At 41.3% G+C, this 14,115-nt stretch overlaps 1 protein-coding gene across 1 annotated transcript in view; it reads left to right on the top strand.

Moving 5' to 3' along the window:
- RASGEF1B (RasGEF domain family member 1B) overlaps positions 1 to 14,115 on the top strand; it is a 651,632-nt gene that overhangs the window by 238,540 nt on the left and 398,977 nt on the right. The window contains exon 3 of the mRNA XM_061420595.1: positions 3,278 to 3,331. Within this exon, the coding sequence (XP_061276579.1) occupies positions 3,278 to 3,331 (54 nt within the window). The remainder of the gene's footprint in view (positions 1 to 3,277; positions 3,332 to 14,115) is intronic.

The raw sequence follows: 14,115 nt of genomic DNA, 5'->3' as shown, positions 1-14,115 counted from the left end.
GATATATGCTAAGCAGAGAGAAAAATGTTATTTTACTACAGTTCAGAGGCTTTTGTGTCTGTCCTTTGGCTTCACTTTGTAGCTCTATGACACATGAGTAAATCTGCTTCCAAAATAATGTTTTGGGATAAGACTGCAGTCTTTTTTTGGCATTTTTTCATCTGGTGCATATTTAGTGGATACCTTTTCTGTGCCAGGCGCTGGGCCAGGTAATGGGGCTACAGCGATGACCAAGTCTTGTTGGGTCTTCGCTCCCTGGAGCAGAAATCTGAGAGTGAACATCAAGATCTCTCTCATGGTATAGTGCTCAGTGTACAGGTGTGTAAAGACGAGGAAGGGTCATGAAGAAGGCATTTGATGGGAAGATTGAAGAGGGTGCTTCACTATTACGCATGCCCCCTGTCTGCTACTTCGGCTGTGCTTTTTCTCCTTACTGTCCAATCTTGATTTTGGCTTTTTCTCATTTTTTTTTTTCTGCCACCAAAATCTTTCCTCCCTTCCATTTTCCCCTTTCAGTTCAAACTTTCTGAATAACATGTATTGCTTCCTTCCCAAACAAAATTAAAACACACATAAAAACTACCAGCAATCCACATGTAAAGGTCACGCCCACCTAAACCTTGAACTTAATTTGTCTTAATTAAAGATCCTTTTTTGTATGTTTATCTATATCTGTGTTTTCTGTCCTTTAATACTGCATATTATTTGGGGACAGAATACATGCTGTCTCAGATTCTTAACTTTTTCTAATTTTTGTCCTAAAACATATCAAAACCCTAAGTGAATTGATAAATATTTTTATGTTATATGGAGAAAGAGTGAGATAAAGTTTACACACATTAGATCTTTGAGCCATACCAAAGTTTTTATATACATTTCTTTGTTTTTTAATTCTATTCAACCAAAATAAAACTATCAGTGTGCATATATATACATGTATACACACATATATATACCCATACACAAAATACACATACATACATCTATGCACACATATACATAATGCATATGTATGCATACTGTTGTTCACTCGCTAAGTCATGTCTGACTCTTTGTGACCCCATAGACTCCAGCACGCCAGGCTTCCCTGTCCTCCTCCATCTCCCGGAGTTTGCTCAAACTCATGTCTACTGAGTCCTGATGTCACCCAACCATCTCATCCTCTGTTGTCCCTTACCCCTCCTGCCCTCAATCTTTCCCAGAATCAGGGTCTTTTCCAATGATTTGGCTCTTTGCATCAGGTGGCCAAAGTATTGAAGCTTCAACTTCAGCATCAGTCCTTCCAGTGAATATTCAGGGTTGATTTCCTTTAGGATTGACTGGTTTAATCTCCTTACAGTCCAAGGGTCTCTGAAGAGTCTTTCAGCACCACAGTTTGAAGGCATCAATTCTTTGATGTTCAGCTTTCTTTATGGTCCAATTCTCACATCTCTACATCACTATTGGAAACATCATAGCTTTGACTATTTGGATCTTTGTCAGAAAAGTGATATATCTCTGCTGTTTAATACACTATCTAGGTTTTTCACAGCTTTCCTTCCAAGGAGCAAGCATCTTTTAATTTCATGGCTGCAGTCACTGTGTGCAGTGATTTTGGAGCCTAAGAAAATAAAATCTGCCACTGTTTCCACTCTTTCCCCATCTATTAGTCATGAAGTGATGGACCTGATGCCATGATCTTCATTTTTTGAATGTTGAGTTTTAAGCCAGTCTTTTCACTCTCATATATGTGCACATATACATAATACATATTTATGCATATATTACATATATATATATAAGAATATTTATTGCAAAGCAACAACAAAAGAATAAAGTCCTGGAAACCATCAAATCTCTGTCAGTAAAGGAAAGCATACATAAAGTATGATAAATCCATATTATGAGTGTTATGCAGCCATTAAGAGGAACGAGTGACTCTACCTGAACTGACTGGAAAGATGTTGATAATGTAGTCCTAGTAGGATGCTATGATCTCAAGAAAGAAAGAAACTTCTCTGTGTGCATATGTACTATAGTGTGTATAATTAGTATGTAATACATACATATTTGCATAAAAATAGAGAAAGTGTGGAAGGATGAACAGAGATTTTTACTATTGGTTGCCTCTGAAGGATAGGTTAGAAAGGGGATTGACTCATTAAGAATGTATATTACCGTGCCATGCTCAGTTGCATTAGACTCTTTTGTGACCCTGTGGACTGTAGCCCGCCAGGCTCCTCTGACCGTGGGATTTTCCAGGCAAGAATGCTGGAGTGGGTTGCCATTTCCTACTCCAAGGGATCTTCCCCACTGAGGGATGGAACCCGCATCTCTTGTATCTCCTACATTGCAGGTGGATTTACCTGCAATTAGTTTTGTAATTAATTAAAAAGAAAATTTTATTGAAAAAATTATTACCATTATGTCCATTAAATTCTTCATAGGATAGTCCAGAAGGAACAAACTTGCAGATAAATCCCATCTGGCCTTGGATACCAAAATGCTTTTTTAGTGGCTCACAAGACCAAGAAAATATCCACACAACTATATAAAAAGCCAATCATGCGAAGAACAAGTGAGCTAAAGAGAGGGGATGAGATGGCAAGTCTGATACTACTGTTCAGGCTCACACCACTTGTGGATGGAGAGAAGCTCCACCCATCACTTAGATTCTTCAAGGTGTCATTTGAAAGATATTGGCATTTGATGATTTGTATGTCTCTTCAAAAAAGAGTCACGTGTGTGGTTGAGAAGGTGGGTACTAGAGTCAGACTGATTGGCTTTCATTCCTGATCTATTTCTAAGGCATGACAATTAATCTAATGGTGCTGTAGTCCTTTATTTGTGAAATGAAGTAAATAAGAGTCTTTATCCTTACTAGATCATCGTTGGCCCACAGTGAATATTCTGACTTGGAGGGGGTGGAAAGTGGGATTGGTGAAAGACAGGTACTTTTTATAATCCAGAGAAATCAGGAACTTTCCTGGTTTGTCCAGTGGCTAAGCTGGACCATTGGGACCATTGGGTCCACTGGGTCTGAGCTCCCAATGCAGGGGCCCAGGTTCGATTCCTGGTCAGGGAACTAGATCCTGCATGCTGCAACTAAGCGTTCACATGCTGCAACTAAGACTCGGGGCAGCCAAAATAAATAAATAAATATTAAAAAAAAAAAGTCCAGAGACATCAGTGTGGTCATGGGAGATGGTTCCCACCTTGCATGGAAGATGCACAGGCCAGGGTCAATGTCATTACACTTTGCCAGTTCTAATGGGTCTCCCACCTTCTTGTTTTGCAGACCACCATCTTCAGCACATTGGCCAATGAGAAGTCCTTATCTGACTGCAAAAAGGTAAGTCAGCCTGCAGGAATTCCAGCCTGCAGTCAGCGTAATAAGCGACTTTAGAACTGATGACATTCAGTTGAAAAGCTATGGCATCAATGAAAATGCTGTGCTGACATTGTGTGGTCCTCTTTCCTCAGAGATGGAAATTTGAATGGTTCTCTTTAAGGATGTGGAGGACGCTGTTATCGTTTGACAGTGGTTTCTTATACAGAAGCTCTGTTTCCATCTATTTCTATCTCGCTATTATCTGATATTTTATTCTGTAAGATGAGTGTCAAGGGAGTTCAGGGCAAGCTGCATGGCAGGCATCTCTATCTTTGTTTGCAAATTTAAATGTAATAAACCTAAACCCAATACAAAATAAAAATGATTTTGTATTTGGAAAGCTGAACTTATAGCATAAAAATCTGGTTTGGATTCACCACAGTCGAGTTTGAGAAGCTGTCAGGCTTTGCAAAAGGATTAGCCTCGCTGGCATCTGATGGAAGCCGTCTTGTAATGGATCATGTCTGAGGACTGCCTGCTGGAGCAGCAGCGTGTCTAATTCCTGGCCTCTGCAGTGCAGGGGGCACTTTTATCCGCCTCTTTAATCTCGGGTTTAACTAGATCTTGTCCTTTTTGAGGGGAAAGAAGTGATTTCACAGTCTGAAAACTCAAATAAATTCTTTGACACTATCTATTGATATGGCAAACCAGGTGCATAAAGAGTTGACCTGCGCCTTGTATATTAGTTATTTGGCATTTCTGGGGATTTGATACCATGACATTGTTTGCTGGGTTGTTTCCGTTTCTGAATTTGCTTGATATGGAAATAGATAGCAGGGGTCCTCATCTTTAAAGGTGGCATGGGGGCCCACTGTTCTGAGTGCTATCCAATTCATTACCTTGATCATTTTTTTTTTTTATTGTGAATTAATTCACCATCTTAATTGGGTTCTGCAGTGTTTGTCTGGTTTTGGGCTCCCCATGTGGAATTCTTAAAATTATAGAGCTTAGAGAATAAAACAAGAGGAAAGGGGACAGGGGCACAACCTTTAAAAGAATGACGTAGCCCAAGGACTTGACCTAAGTTGATTAGAACCAAATAGGTCCAAGATGGCAGATGAGCCGACTTGCATTAGAAATCCCCACTGCTTCCCCCAAATAGCTGGAATACTCCTCCTGCTCTTTAGCCTCTGAAATTACCCACCCCTGTAGAAACTTGACAGCCTCATACTCCCAGACCTCTCACCTTCAAGAGATGACCCAAGCTCTGTCTGTGGAGTGTGTTTCCCTCTAAGTAAATCCACTTCTTACCTCTATCACTTTGTCTGTCACTGAATTCTTTCTGTGGCGAGACATCAAGAACCTGAGCTTCATTAAGTCCTGACAGCAGGTGTGATCTCACTTAAAAGACTGTGGGTTCAAATCCTAACTGGGTTTAGGCTGGGTTCGAGTCCCAGCATGTGAATTCAAGTCCCGGTCCGCATTACACGGTTTTAAAAGGACTTCAGGGGTTCTCTAGTCTCCTGCTTTTTCCAGATTGGACTGCCATCAATATCATGTACAGATAATGATAATGAGGCTGGTGGGCCTCTAGCCTCCACTTGAATGTTCCACTGACGGTGTACTTAATGACTCTACCTATCACTAGAGACACGGTATTAGAGAGTTAGTTCTTCATTTTCCTGAGCCAGTATCTGCCTCCCTTTGACTTTTGTCTAGTGATTAAGTATGAAGCCAGCTAATATGCTGTCTTCTGAATCTTCTCCCCACCCCATTGCAAGGCTATTTATCTTCCTTATTTATTTCTAAGAGGATGTTGATAATGATTGATTTCCAAAAGCTTGGCTGCTGGGAGCTCACTGTCTGGTTTAAAAACCTGGCTCTGCTACTTGTTATGTCTGTGACTTTGGGTTGGTGACATAACCTATTTGTGCCTCGTGTTTACCATCTGTAGAATGGGCATAATAGCTGCACACTTCATATGGTGGATGAATTAGCATACGCAGAGTGTTCTGAACAGTGCTCAGCACGTAGAAGCATTGTATTAGTTATTATTATTATGGCTTCTAGACCAGGTTATCCTTTTCTTTTTGGGGGGTGGGGAGCTAGTTTTTATAACCAGTGTCAAGAATTGTGCTTTTCACTCTTCATTCAACAAGCTCTGTTTACAAACTTAGTGTGTGGCAAGCACAATATAAGATATGATCTGTGATGAAATGATAAGCTGTAGGCATTCTTGAGTGCAGCACTAACATTCTACTAACAGTCTAAGATGGCACAAGTTTCTATTTATAAGCCATATCCTTCTGTTGATCACATGATGCTTAATGTACTTGCATGAGCCCTTAAAACATTTTTACATGAACTGGCATTAAAACACAAATCTGTTTTATATTTATGTAAGTGATTCTTTTAGTACAGATGCAGGCCAGTATGTTTGTTTTCATTGAATTAAAAAAATTTGATCAATCAAGATAATTTATAAAGCCAGTCCTGTTATCCACCTTATTACTACCTCTCCTAGTTCTATATCATACACAAATTAGAATAGTATAGTTGGTCTCTGTGACTTCACTTTCCTTCATCCATTTATCTGTGTTTACAAGTGTTCACTGAGCATCTACTATGGGATGTGAACTGGAATATCCTGTGAACAAGTCACATCTGATCTTCACCCTCATAGAACTAGTAGGTAGTCATTGAAAGTGAAGTTGCTCAGTCGTGTCCGACTCTTTGTGACCCTATGGACTGTAGCCTACCAGGCTCCTCCTTCCATGGGATTTTCCAGGCAAGAGTACTGGAGTGGGTTGCCATTTCCTTCTCCAGGAGATCTTCCTGACCCAGGGATCAAACCCGAGTCTCCTGCATTATAGGCAGATGCTTTACCGTCTGAGCCATGAGGGTGATAGTAGGTAGTCATTAAACAAGTAAAATTGTCATAGATGATATGTTCTGTTGGCCAAATTGTGATAGATGATATGATTTTTTTAACTGGGGAGGTTCTAGGATCATATACGATGAGAACTTAAGCTAATCCAGGGGCCAGGGGAAACTTTCCTGAAGAAGTGACTTTCACACACAATAAATGAATGGGATTTGGCTGTGTGAAGACAAGGTGGAGACAGAAAAAGAGCAAGTGTGAAAGTCTGGAAGTGAGAGGTAGAGAAGTGTAAAGTGTTCAGAATGTCTAGAAATTATAACTTGAAATTGAAGATGGGAAACCGTGAAATAAAAGGCAGCCTGATCATGAATGGCCTTGTAAAACTATAGTAAGTGTTCAGATATATTGTAAGGGTAACAAGCAATTTTTAAAGGACTTTGAGCTAGGGACGGTAGGTGTGTATGACATGATATGATTTTTATTTTAAAATCTCTTGGCTACTAAATAACAGAAGCAACTAGAGTTTAGATATGAAGTCTAAGAGGGAGGCTATAATTTAGGCAACAGATGGTCATAGCCAGAATCAGAATAATGGCAGTGGGAATCAAGAGGTTTATAAAGTCAACAGCATATAATAATAGTTTGGATACATGGGAGAGGAAGTTGCTAAGGATAATTGCCTGATTTCAGAGAAGAGCAATGGGCAGATTTGCAGCGTTGTTTTCTGAGACAGGAGACAGGGATAGGGAGGAAGTTGGTGGAGTTCAGATGAGTTCAGATGAGTATTGCTTGGTCTGTGTTAAATGAGTTCAAATTGATATGTGTTAGATTTGTGAAATTTCCTGTTAAGGATGACCAGCAGGCATCTGGTCATGTAGCATTACAATTCTTTCTCCAGCCCAGAAAGCTTTGAATGCTTTCTGGTCTGGAGATATGAATATGGGAGTAATATGCATGTAGAGAATGATTGAGAGAGTGGGAATGGGTGAAGTCACCGGGGAGGGTGTGGAGAGTGAGAAGGAGGAGGGTTTACAAAAATCTTGAGGGGTATTGATATGTAAAGTCCGGAAGAAGACTGTGCCCTCTGTAAGACACCAGCTGACCCTGTACAGAATACTGAGGCAGGGAAGAGGGGAATGCAGGGCAGTCTCCACTCTGCCCCCCAGTTCTATGCCCAGTTGGTTTTTGACAAGGGTACCAGGTCCTCAGTGGAGAAGAAAATCATCTTCAACAAACAGTGCTGAGACAGCTGATGTGTACATGCGGAAGAACAAAGTTGGACCCCAGACTCACGCCACAGAGCAAAATGAACTCCAAAGGGAGCAGTGGCCTAAATGTAAAAACTTGGAGGAGAGGACGGCGGAGGAGAACCTGTTTAATGAGTAAGAAGTTTTGCTCTGGAGTGATGGAGGTGTTCAGGTACCAGGTAAAGGTAATGGTTGCACAACATTGTGAATGTTCTAAATGCCACTGAACTGTCCACTTTACAATGGCTATGTGATGTGAATTTTACCTCAATAAATTATTTAAAAAACATCTAAGGGATCTCAGTTTTTATACCAAAGAGCCCCCAAACTCTGCATCACTTGAGCAGTCTGGAGACCTGGAACAGACTGCTAGAATACCCCCTGCCTTCTCGTCGGATTGGAAAACTCACTCCTCCATGGAAAGATCTCTTTCTTTGTCCCTTTCCTTTCCAAGATTTTTGAAAGACTGTTGTTGGTTTCTCCAAGAAAGATGAGTGGTTTTATCTCCTGCGCTCATAACATTTGGTACTGACTTCAAGTATAACCTAACAACAACCACACAACTTGTCAAATGTTGACCATGTTCGCTGTGCAAAGTACTTTACATGGGTTTTCTCATTCCATTTTTATAACAGCCCTCGCAGGTAGGCAATAAAACCATGAACTGGTAAAGAACCTGCTGGAGGACACTCCAGTAGTAGATGTTGTAGTCAGGATGTGAGTTCAGCTTTCTGACCCTAGAGTCATCGCTTTCAGTGTTTGTTACCTTCTCTGCCACTGGGTTCTAAATACTTATTTATATTAGGTCCCGCTTCCCCCTAAACTATCAGTTCTTGGAAGGGAGGAACCATGACTGATTCTATTAGCAGTAGTAAAAAAATACCCCACAGGTAGTAAGAACTCAATCAATGAATTATTGAATGAGTTTGGATGAGATCCATGAGATCCAAATGAATTTGCTGCGCGCATGATAGTGAAGGACTGCTGCACGCAGTCCGCAGGGTCACAAAGAATTGGACACGACTTAGCAGAGAAGGCAATGGCACCCCACTCCAGTACTCTTGCCTGGAAAATCCCATGGATGGAGGAGCCTGGTAGGCTGCAGTCCATGGGGTCGCAAAGAGTCAGACACAACTGAGCGACTTCCCTTTCACTTTTCACTTTCATGCATTGGAGAAGGAAATGGCAACCCACTCCAGTGTTCTTGCCTGGAGAATCCCAGGGACGGGGGAGCCTGATGGGCTGCCATCTATGGGGTCGCACAGAGTTGGACACGACTGAAGCGACTTAGCAGCAGTGGTAGCAGTAGCGACTGAATGATAAATGTTTGTCTGTTAGCATAATATTATTATGGGACCATTTTGTTCTAAAAAGTATTTTTTTTTTCCTTTTCACAGCAATTGAGAAAGAATATATTCACTGTAAAGGTAATTTCTGCATTAAAATAAGGTGTTAATGGATGGCTAGTGGGGATTGACATGTTAAGGTTGGGCAAAGACAGCAACTATTCTAAAGCTTACTTCCTAAACACCATCTGATAGAGTTGTAAGAACCCTATTCTTATTTTCAGCCAAAGACCAGTTCATGCTGTAATTTGGAAAACTTAAACACCTCTAGGTAATATGCATAAATTCATTCATTATTCATGAATATTTATTGAGTATCTCCTATTGCAAAGCACTTGTTATTCCTAACATGTTATAGGAGAAAAACAAATATGCCAAGACAAGAGATGACTTGCTCTAGGACACATATTAAACTCAAGATAAACTCTTAGAGGATAGGCCTGATTCAGATCTTCGGATTTTCTCTCTCTAAAACCTCTCAAATAAAACTACCGTATGACACAGCCGTCTTGCTACTGGGCACGTACCCTCTGTCTGTGCATGTATGTGCTCAGTCACTCAATCATATCTGTCTCTTTGCAAACCATGGCCAGGCTCCTCTCTCCATGGAATTTTCCAGGCCAGCATACTGAAGGAGATTGCCATTTCCTCCTGCAGGGGATCTTCCTGACCTAGGGATCGAACCTCTGTCTCCTGCATCTCCTGCACTGACAGCCAGATTCTTTACCACGGCACCACCTGGGAAGCCCTGAGAAAACTATAATTCTAAATGACACAGGTTCTCCAGTATTTACTGCGGCCCTATTTATAGTCCCCAGGACAGGGAAGCAACCTAGATGTCCATCAACAGATGAATGGATGAAGAAGTTGTGGCACATATATACAATGGAATGTTACCCAGCTATAAAAAGGAACACATTTGAGTCAGATGAAATGAGCTGGATGAACCTATTATGCAGAGTGAAGTAAGTCAGAAAGAGAAAAACAAATATCGTTAACGCATGTATATGGAATCTAGAAAAATGGTATGGATGAATGTATTTGCATTCATTTGTATTCATTGCAAGAATGCACAGATGTAGAGGATGCTCTTGTGGACACAGCAGAGGAAGGAGAGGGTGGGACAAATCAAGAGAGGAGCACTGACACATGTACAGTACCAAATGGAAAACAGATCACTAATGGGAAGTTGCTATATAACACAGGGAACTCAGCCCACCCTCTTTGATGACCTAGAGGGGTGTGGGGTGGGAGGGAGGCTCAAGAGGAAGGAGCTCTGTACTTACGGCTGATGCCGTTGTTGTACAGCAGAACCCAACACAACATTTAGAGCAGTTATTCTCCAAGTAAAATTTTTAGAAATTATAAAAAGATAAAACCTCTCCACGCCACACTATTTATCTAGTGTTGACACGTGAAGGGTGTGTATTCAGTGGACCAGCAGCACAGAACGATCCTCAAATGTGCTTCATAACGTCTCCTGCCACCTGTTCTATGTCCATTGGTATTTATAAGTTTGTGTCTTGATGCTTTTCCATCTCTCAGTGCAAGATATGGACCCACATGTGTCAGGACTTTCCGAGCAGCACTATTGAACTTCCATCATTTTAATTGGAAGCAGCGCATAAAACATGCCTTCACCCCTTCTCCAAGCCTCCTCACTCTGACCCTGACCCCCACCCCTGGGACACAGGTCAGAGATAGGCAAGGGGTGACAGAGAGGTGAGGGTGATGGATGGGGTGAAGGTCAGGCATAAGATGAATCTGAGGGATGGGTCAAAGGTTAGAGATTTCTGTTTCACAAATTACTTAAAAATGAAAAACAGTGGTTTTCCAGTTTGACATCAAAACACCCTACCTTATCCTGCTGTGTATTCCATCTACATATGGTAACCTAGACTCCCAACCATGTAATACTAGTTGTATAAATAGGTTTCTCAGGTTGGAGAATTTATTTTAAAAATTCAGCTGTCACTTGGTGGTATATTGTATCTTGTGTGTGTGTTGAGGGGGTGAGTGGGCTCCATTTCTCTCTCTCACTCTGCCCTGTCTCCTTGGACTTCTGATATCAACCCATATACACGAAAACCTTTAAAAAATAGTACATTTAGGAAATGAATCCTTATCATATTAAAAGGTATTGGTGTGGGGACTCTGTGGGAACCTAAAGGAAATCTATCTGTTGATGGTAGTAATTTGTGGGGATATTTGTGGCTGGGTAGACTGTGCATCCCTTCCACCCAACCACTGGCTTTGACTTGTCCCTCCACCGTTACCAATGACATATGAATATGCAGAGCACATGCTTAGGTCATCACTTAGCCCACTGGGTGAATGTTTTACTTTTAATAGACGATGCTTCACTCACATAGGCAAGGTAATTTTCCTTCAGGAAGCGGTGATTAAAATAGACAATGTAACAGGCTTTTGGAAGTTTTCATCCGTGTTGATGAATGGGTCTCTGTGTAAACACAGCCCAAGATAGTAGTATCGGTGGTTAAGATATTTACTTACAGTTGGTTCCTCAGCCTTTGAAACTGTATTATATCTGGCTTCCTCTTTTAAAGACCAAGACTTAGTGTCTAGACGGCGTTTGCTGACCTCTACAATGCAGGCTGGGCAGATTCTCATGACTCCTGGCCTCTTGGCAGAATTTCCAGGGTGGCAGGTCACCGTGGCTTCTTCCCATGGCCTGAGAAAGGGCACAGAGACGAAATCAACCCTGTCAGCATCGAGGAAAATTTTCAGTTCCCGCCTGAGAAAGGCAGAATTCCATGTTCTGGAGCAGTTACAGTGAAGGGTATCATTTCAAGTAAATTTAAATGCTGTTTACTTTCTAAATAGATTTTTGGGAAGCTATGAAGGTTCATTGTTGGCAGAGTGCTGTTTTTGCTGACTTGTTATAGGGCTGTCTGCTGGAGAAAGGATGACAGAGATGTATTTGCAAAGTTCTATCCCTTTTTTCATATGTGCCAATACAGATCACTAACTTATAGGAAGGAAAGTTGTATTGCTTTGAACAGAGGGGCGGTATTGCAGCCAGCGCCCCTCCTCCCTGTCGCTCCATGTCTCACTCACTTAGCCAAGAATGGGCTCTTAGTGCTCATTTGCAGTATTTGGGATAAGGATGCATGGTTCTGGATTCTGGGCACTCTCCTTTCAGCAACTGTTGCCTAGTTTTTGGTTTTTATTCTTGCATTTTTCCCATCTCCACTCTCCTGAGAGGCAGTATGGTGCAGGGTTAAGAGCACAGACTCTGGAGACCAATGTCTGTGACTTGAATCCCAGATCCATTACCCAGGAGCTCTGCAACTTTGCCCAAGTCACTCAGCCTCTCTGTGCCTCACTTATGTCATGTATGAAATGAGACAAATGATGGTATCAACCCCCAAAATTGTTGTGAGGATTGAACAGGTGGATCCACATAAAATTCTTCGAACAGCCTCTCGGTAAGAGATGTTCATTATTATCCCAGCCCTGTGCTTGCAGAGAATAATTTGAACGTTGGTACTCTGCATCCTGCTGTATCTTTTTGCTCTAAAATACCAAAAATATCAAGGAAAGTACTCAAAAGACTTCGGCTAATGTCAACATTTGGAAAGAACATTAATAGTAATTGCACTAGAGAAATACCCTTATGTTGGTCTCTAATTCTTATTTACTCTAATTCTTAATAACTAGAGTGCACTCAAGTTCAATATTATTTGGGTTCCAGTTCTGTAGAAGAAGGCATTTCTTAATAAATGAAACATAAAATCTTTCTAATTGTACAATGAATATACTTTTTTATATCTTCTAGCACTGGACAGAATGTTGAGCCTGTGCTGCTGCTGCTGCTGCTAAGTCACATCAGTCGTCTCCGACTCTGTGCGACCCCATAGATGGCAGTCCGCCAGGCTCCTCTGTCTCTGGGATTCTCTAGGCAAGAACACTGGAGTGGGTTGCCATTTCCTTCTCCAATGCATGAAGGTGAAAAGAGAAAGTGAAATCATTCAGTCATGTCCTACATAGAAGACATTAATACTGCTTGTTAATTCATAAATTTGGCTTGGTATTTTTCTTCCAAAAGCCTCCAGGAGAAGGCTTGAAATGGAAAAGAATTTAAGAGAAAGAATCTACTTTTTATAGATGGGCTTATGGCTTTATTCTTATCAAAAGGAGGCATTTCAATGGATGGAGGGTTTGGATTGACTATGAAAAAATGCTGTGGAAATATTGGACTTCCTTGCTTTCAGCATAGCATCCATGGATGTAATTTAAGAGAGTGAATATCAGTGATTCCTTCATAATGATTTTATAGCCTTGGCCTAGAAATTTTTCATTCTTTTCCATATGATTGCAACATTTTCAAATATACCATATATTTTCACATATACCCAAGGTCAAACCAAGTAGTCCTAATTTACAGGATTGAAACGCATTGTGGGAAATAGTCTTAGGACCAGAAGAAATTCATTGCCTATTTTTGTGTATGTCCTATCTTAAGCAGAAAAATCAAGGAATACATTATAATCATTTTTTGGATGAGGTATAATTTGCAGCAAATAAAATGTAGTGATAAGTTGACAATTTAATGATATAATTGTTTTTTAAATTTGGCCACAGAATCTCATCAGTGCCTTTAAGATATGCCTTTTGGGACATGGGCATTTTCATGAATGGGGCCTTACTGCTCTGGACAGCACTGGTGATGCCAGTTCAGTTCAGTCGCTCAGTCATGTCTGACTCTCTGCGACCCCATGAATCACGGCACGCCAGGCCTCCCTGTCCATCACCTACTCCCGGAGTTTACTCAAACTCTTGGAGTCGGTGATGCCATCCAGCCATCTCATCCTCTGTCGTTCCCTTCTCCTCCTGCCCCCAATCCCTCCCAGCATCAGAGTCTTTTCCAATGAGTCAACTCTTCACATGAGGTGGCCAAAGTATTGGAGTTTCAGCTTTAGCATCAGTCCTTCCAATGAACACCCAGGACTGATCTCCTTTAGAATGGACTGCTTGGATCTCCTTGCAGTCCAAGGGACTCTCAAGAGTCTTCTCCAACACCACAGTTCAAAAGCATCAATTCTTCGGCACTCAGCTTTCTTCACAGTCCAACTCTCACATCCATTCATGACCACTGGAAAAACCATAGCCTTGACTAGACGGACCTTTGTTGGCAAAGTAACATCTCTGCTTTTGAATATGCTACCTAGGTTGGTTATAACTTTCCTTCCAAGGAATAAGTGTCTTTTAATTTCATGGCTGCAGTCACCATCTGCAGATTTTGTAGCCCCCCAGAATAAAGTCTGACACTGTTTCCCCATCTATTTCCCATGAAGTGATGGGCACCCC

This window comes from Bos javanicus, chromosome 6 (genome assembly GCF_032452875.1).
Source record: "Bos javanicus breed banteng chromosome 6, ARS-OSU_banteng_1.0, whole genome shotgun sequence".
In the NCBI taxonomy this organism is placed as follows: Eukaryota; Metazoa; Chordata; class Mammalia; order Artiodactyla; family Bovidae; genus Bos; species Bos javanicus.
The sequence above is the reverse complement of the archived record's forward strand: the minus strand, read 5'-3'. Positions and strand labels throughout refer to the sequence as shown.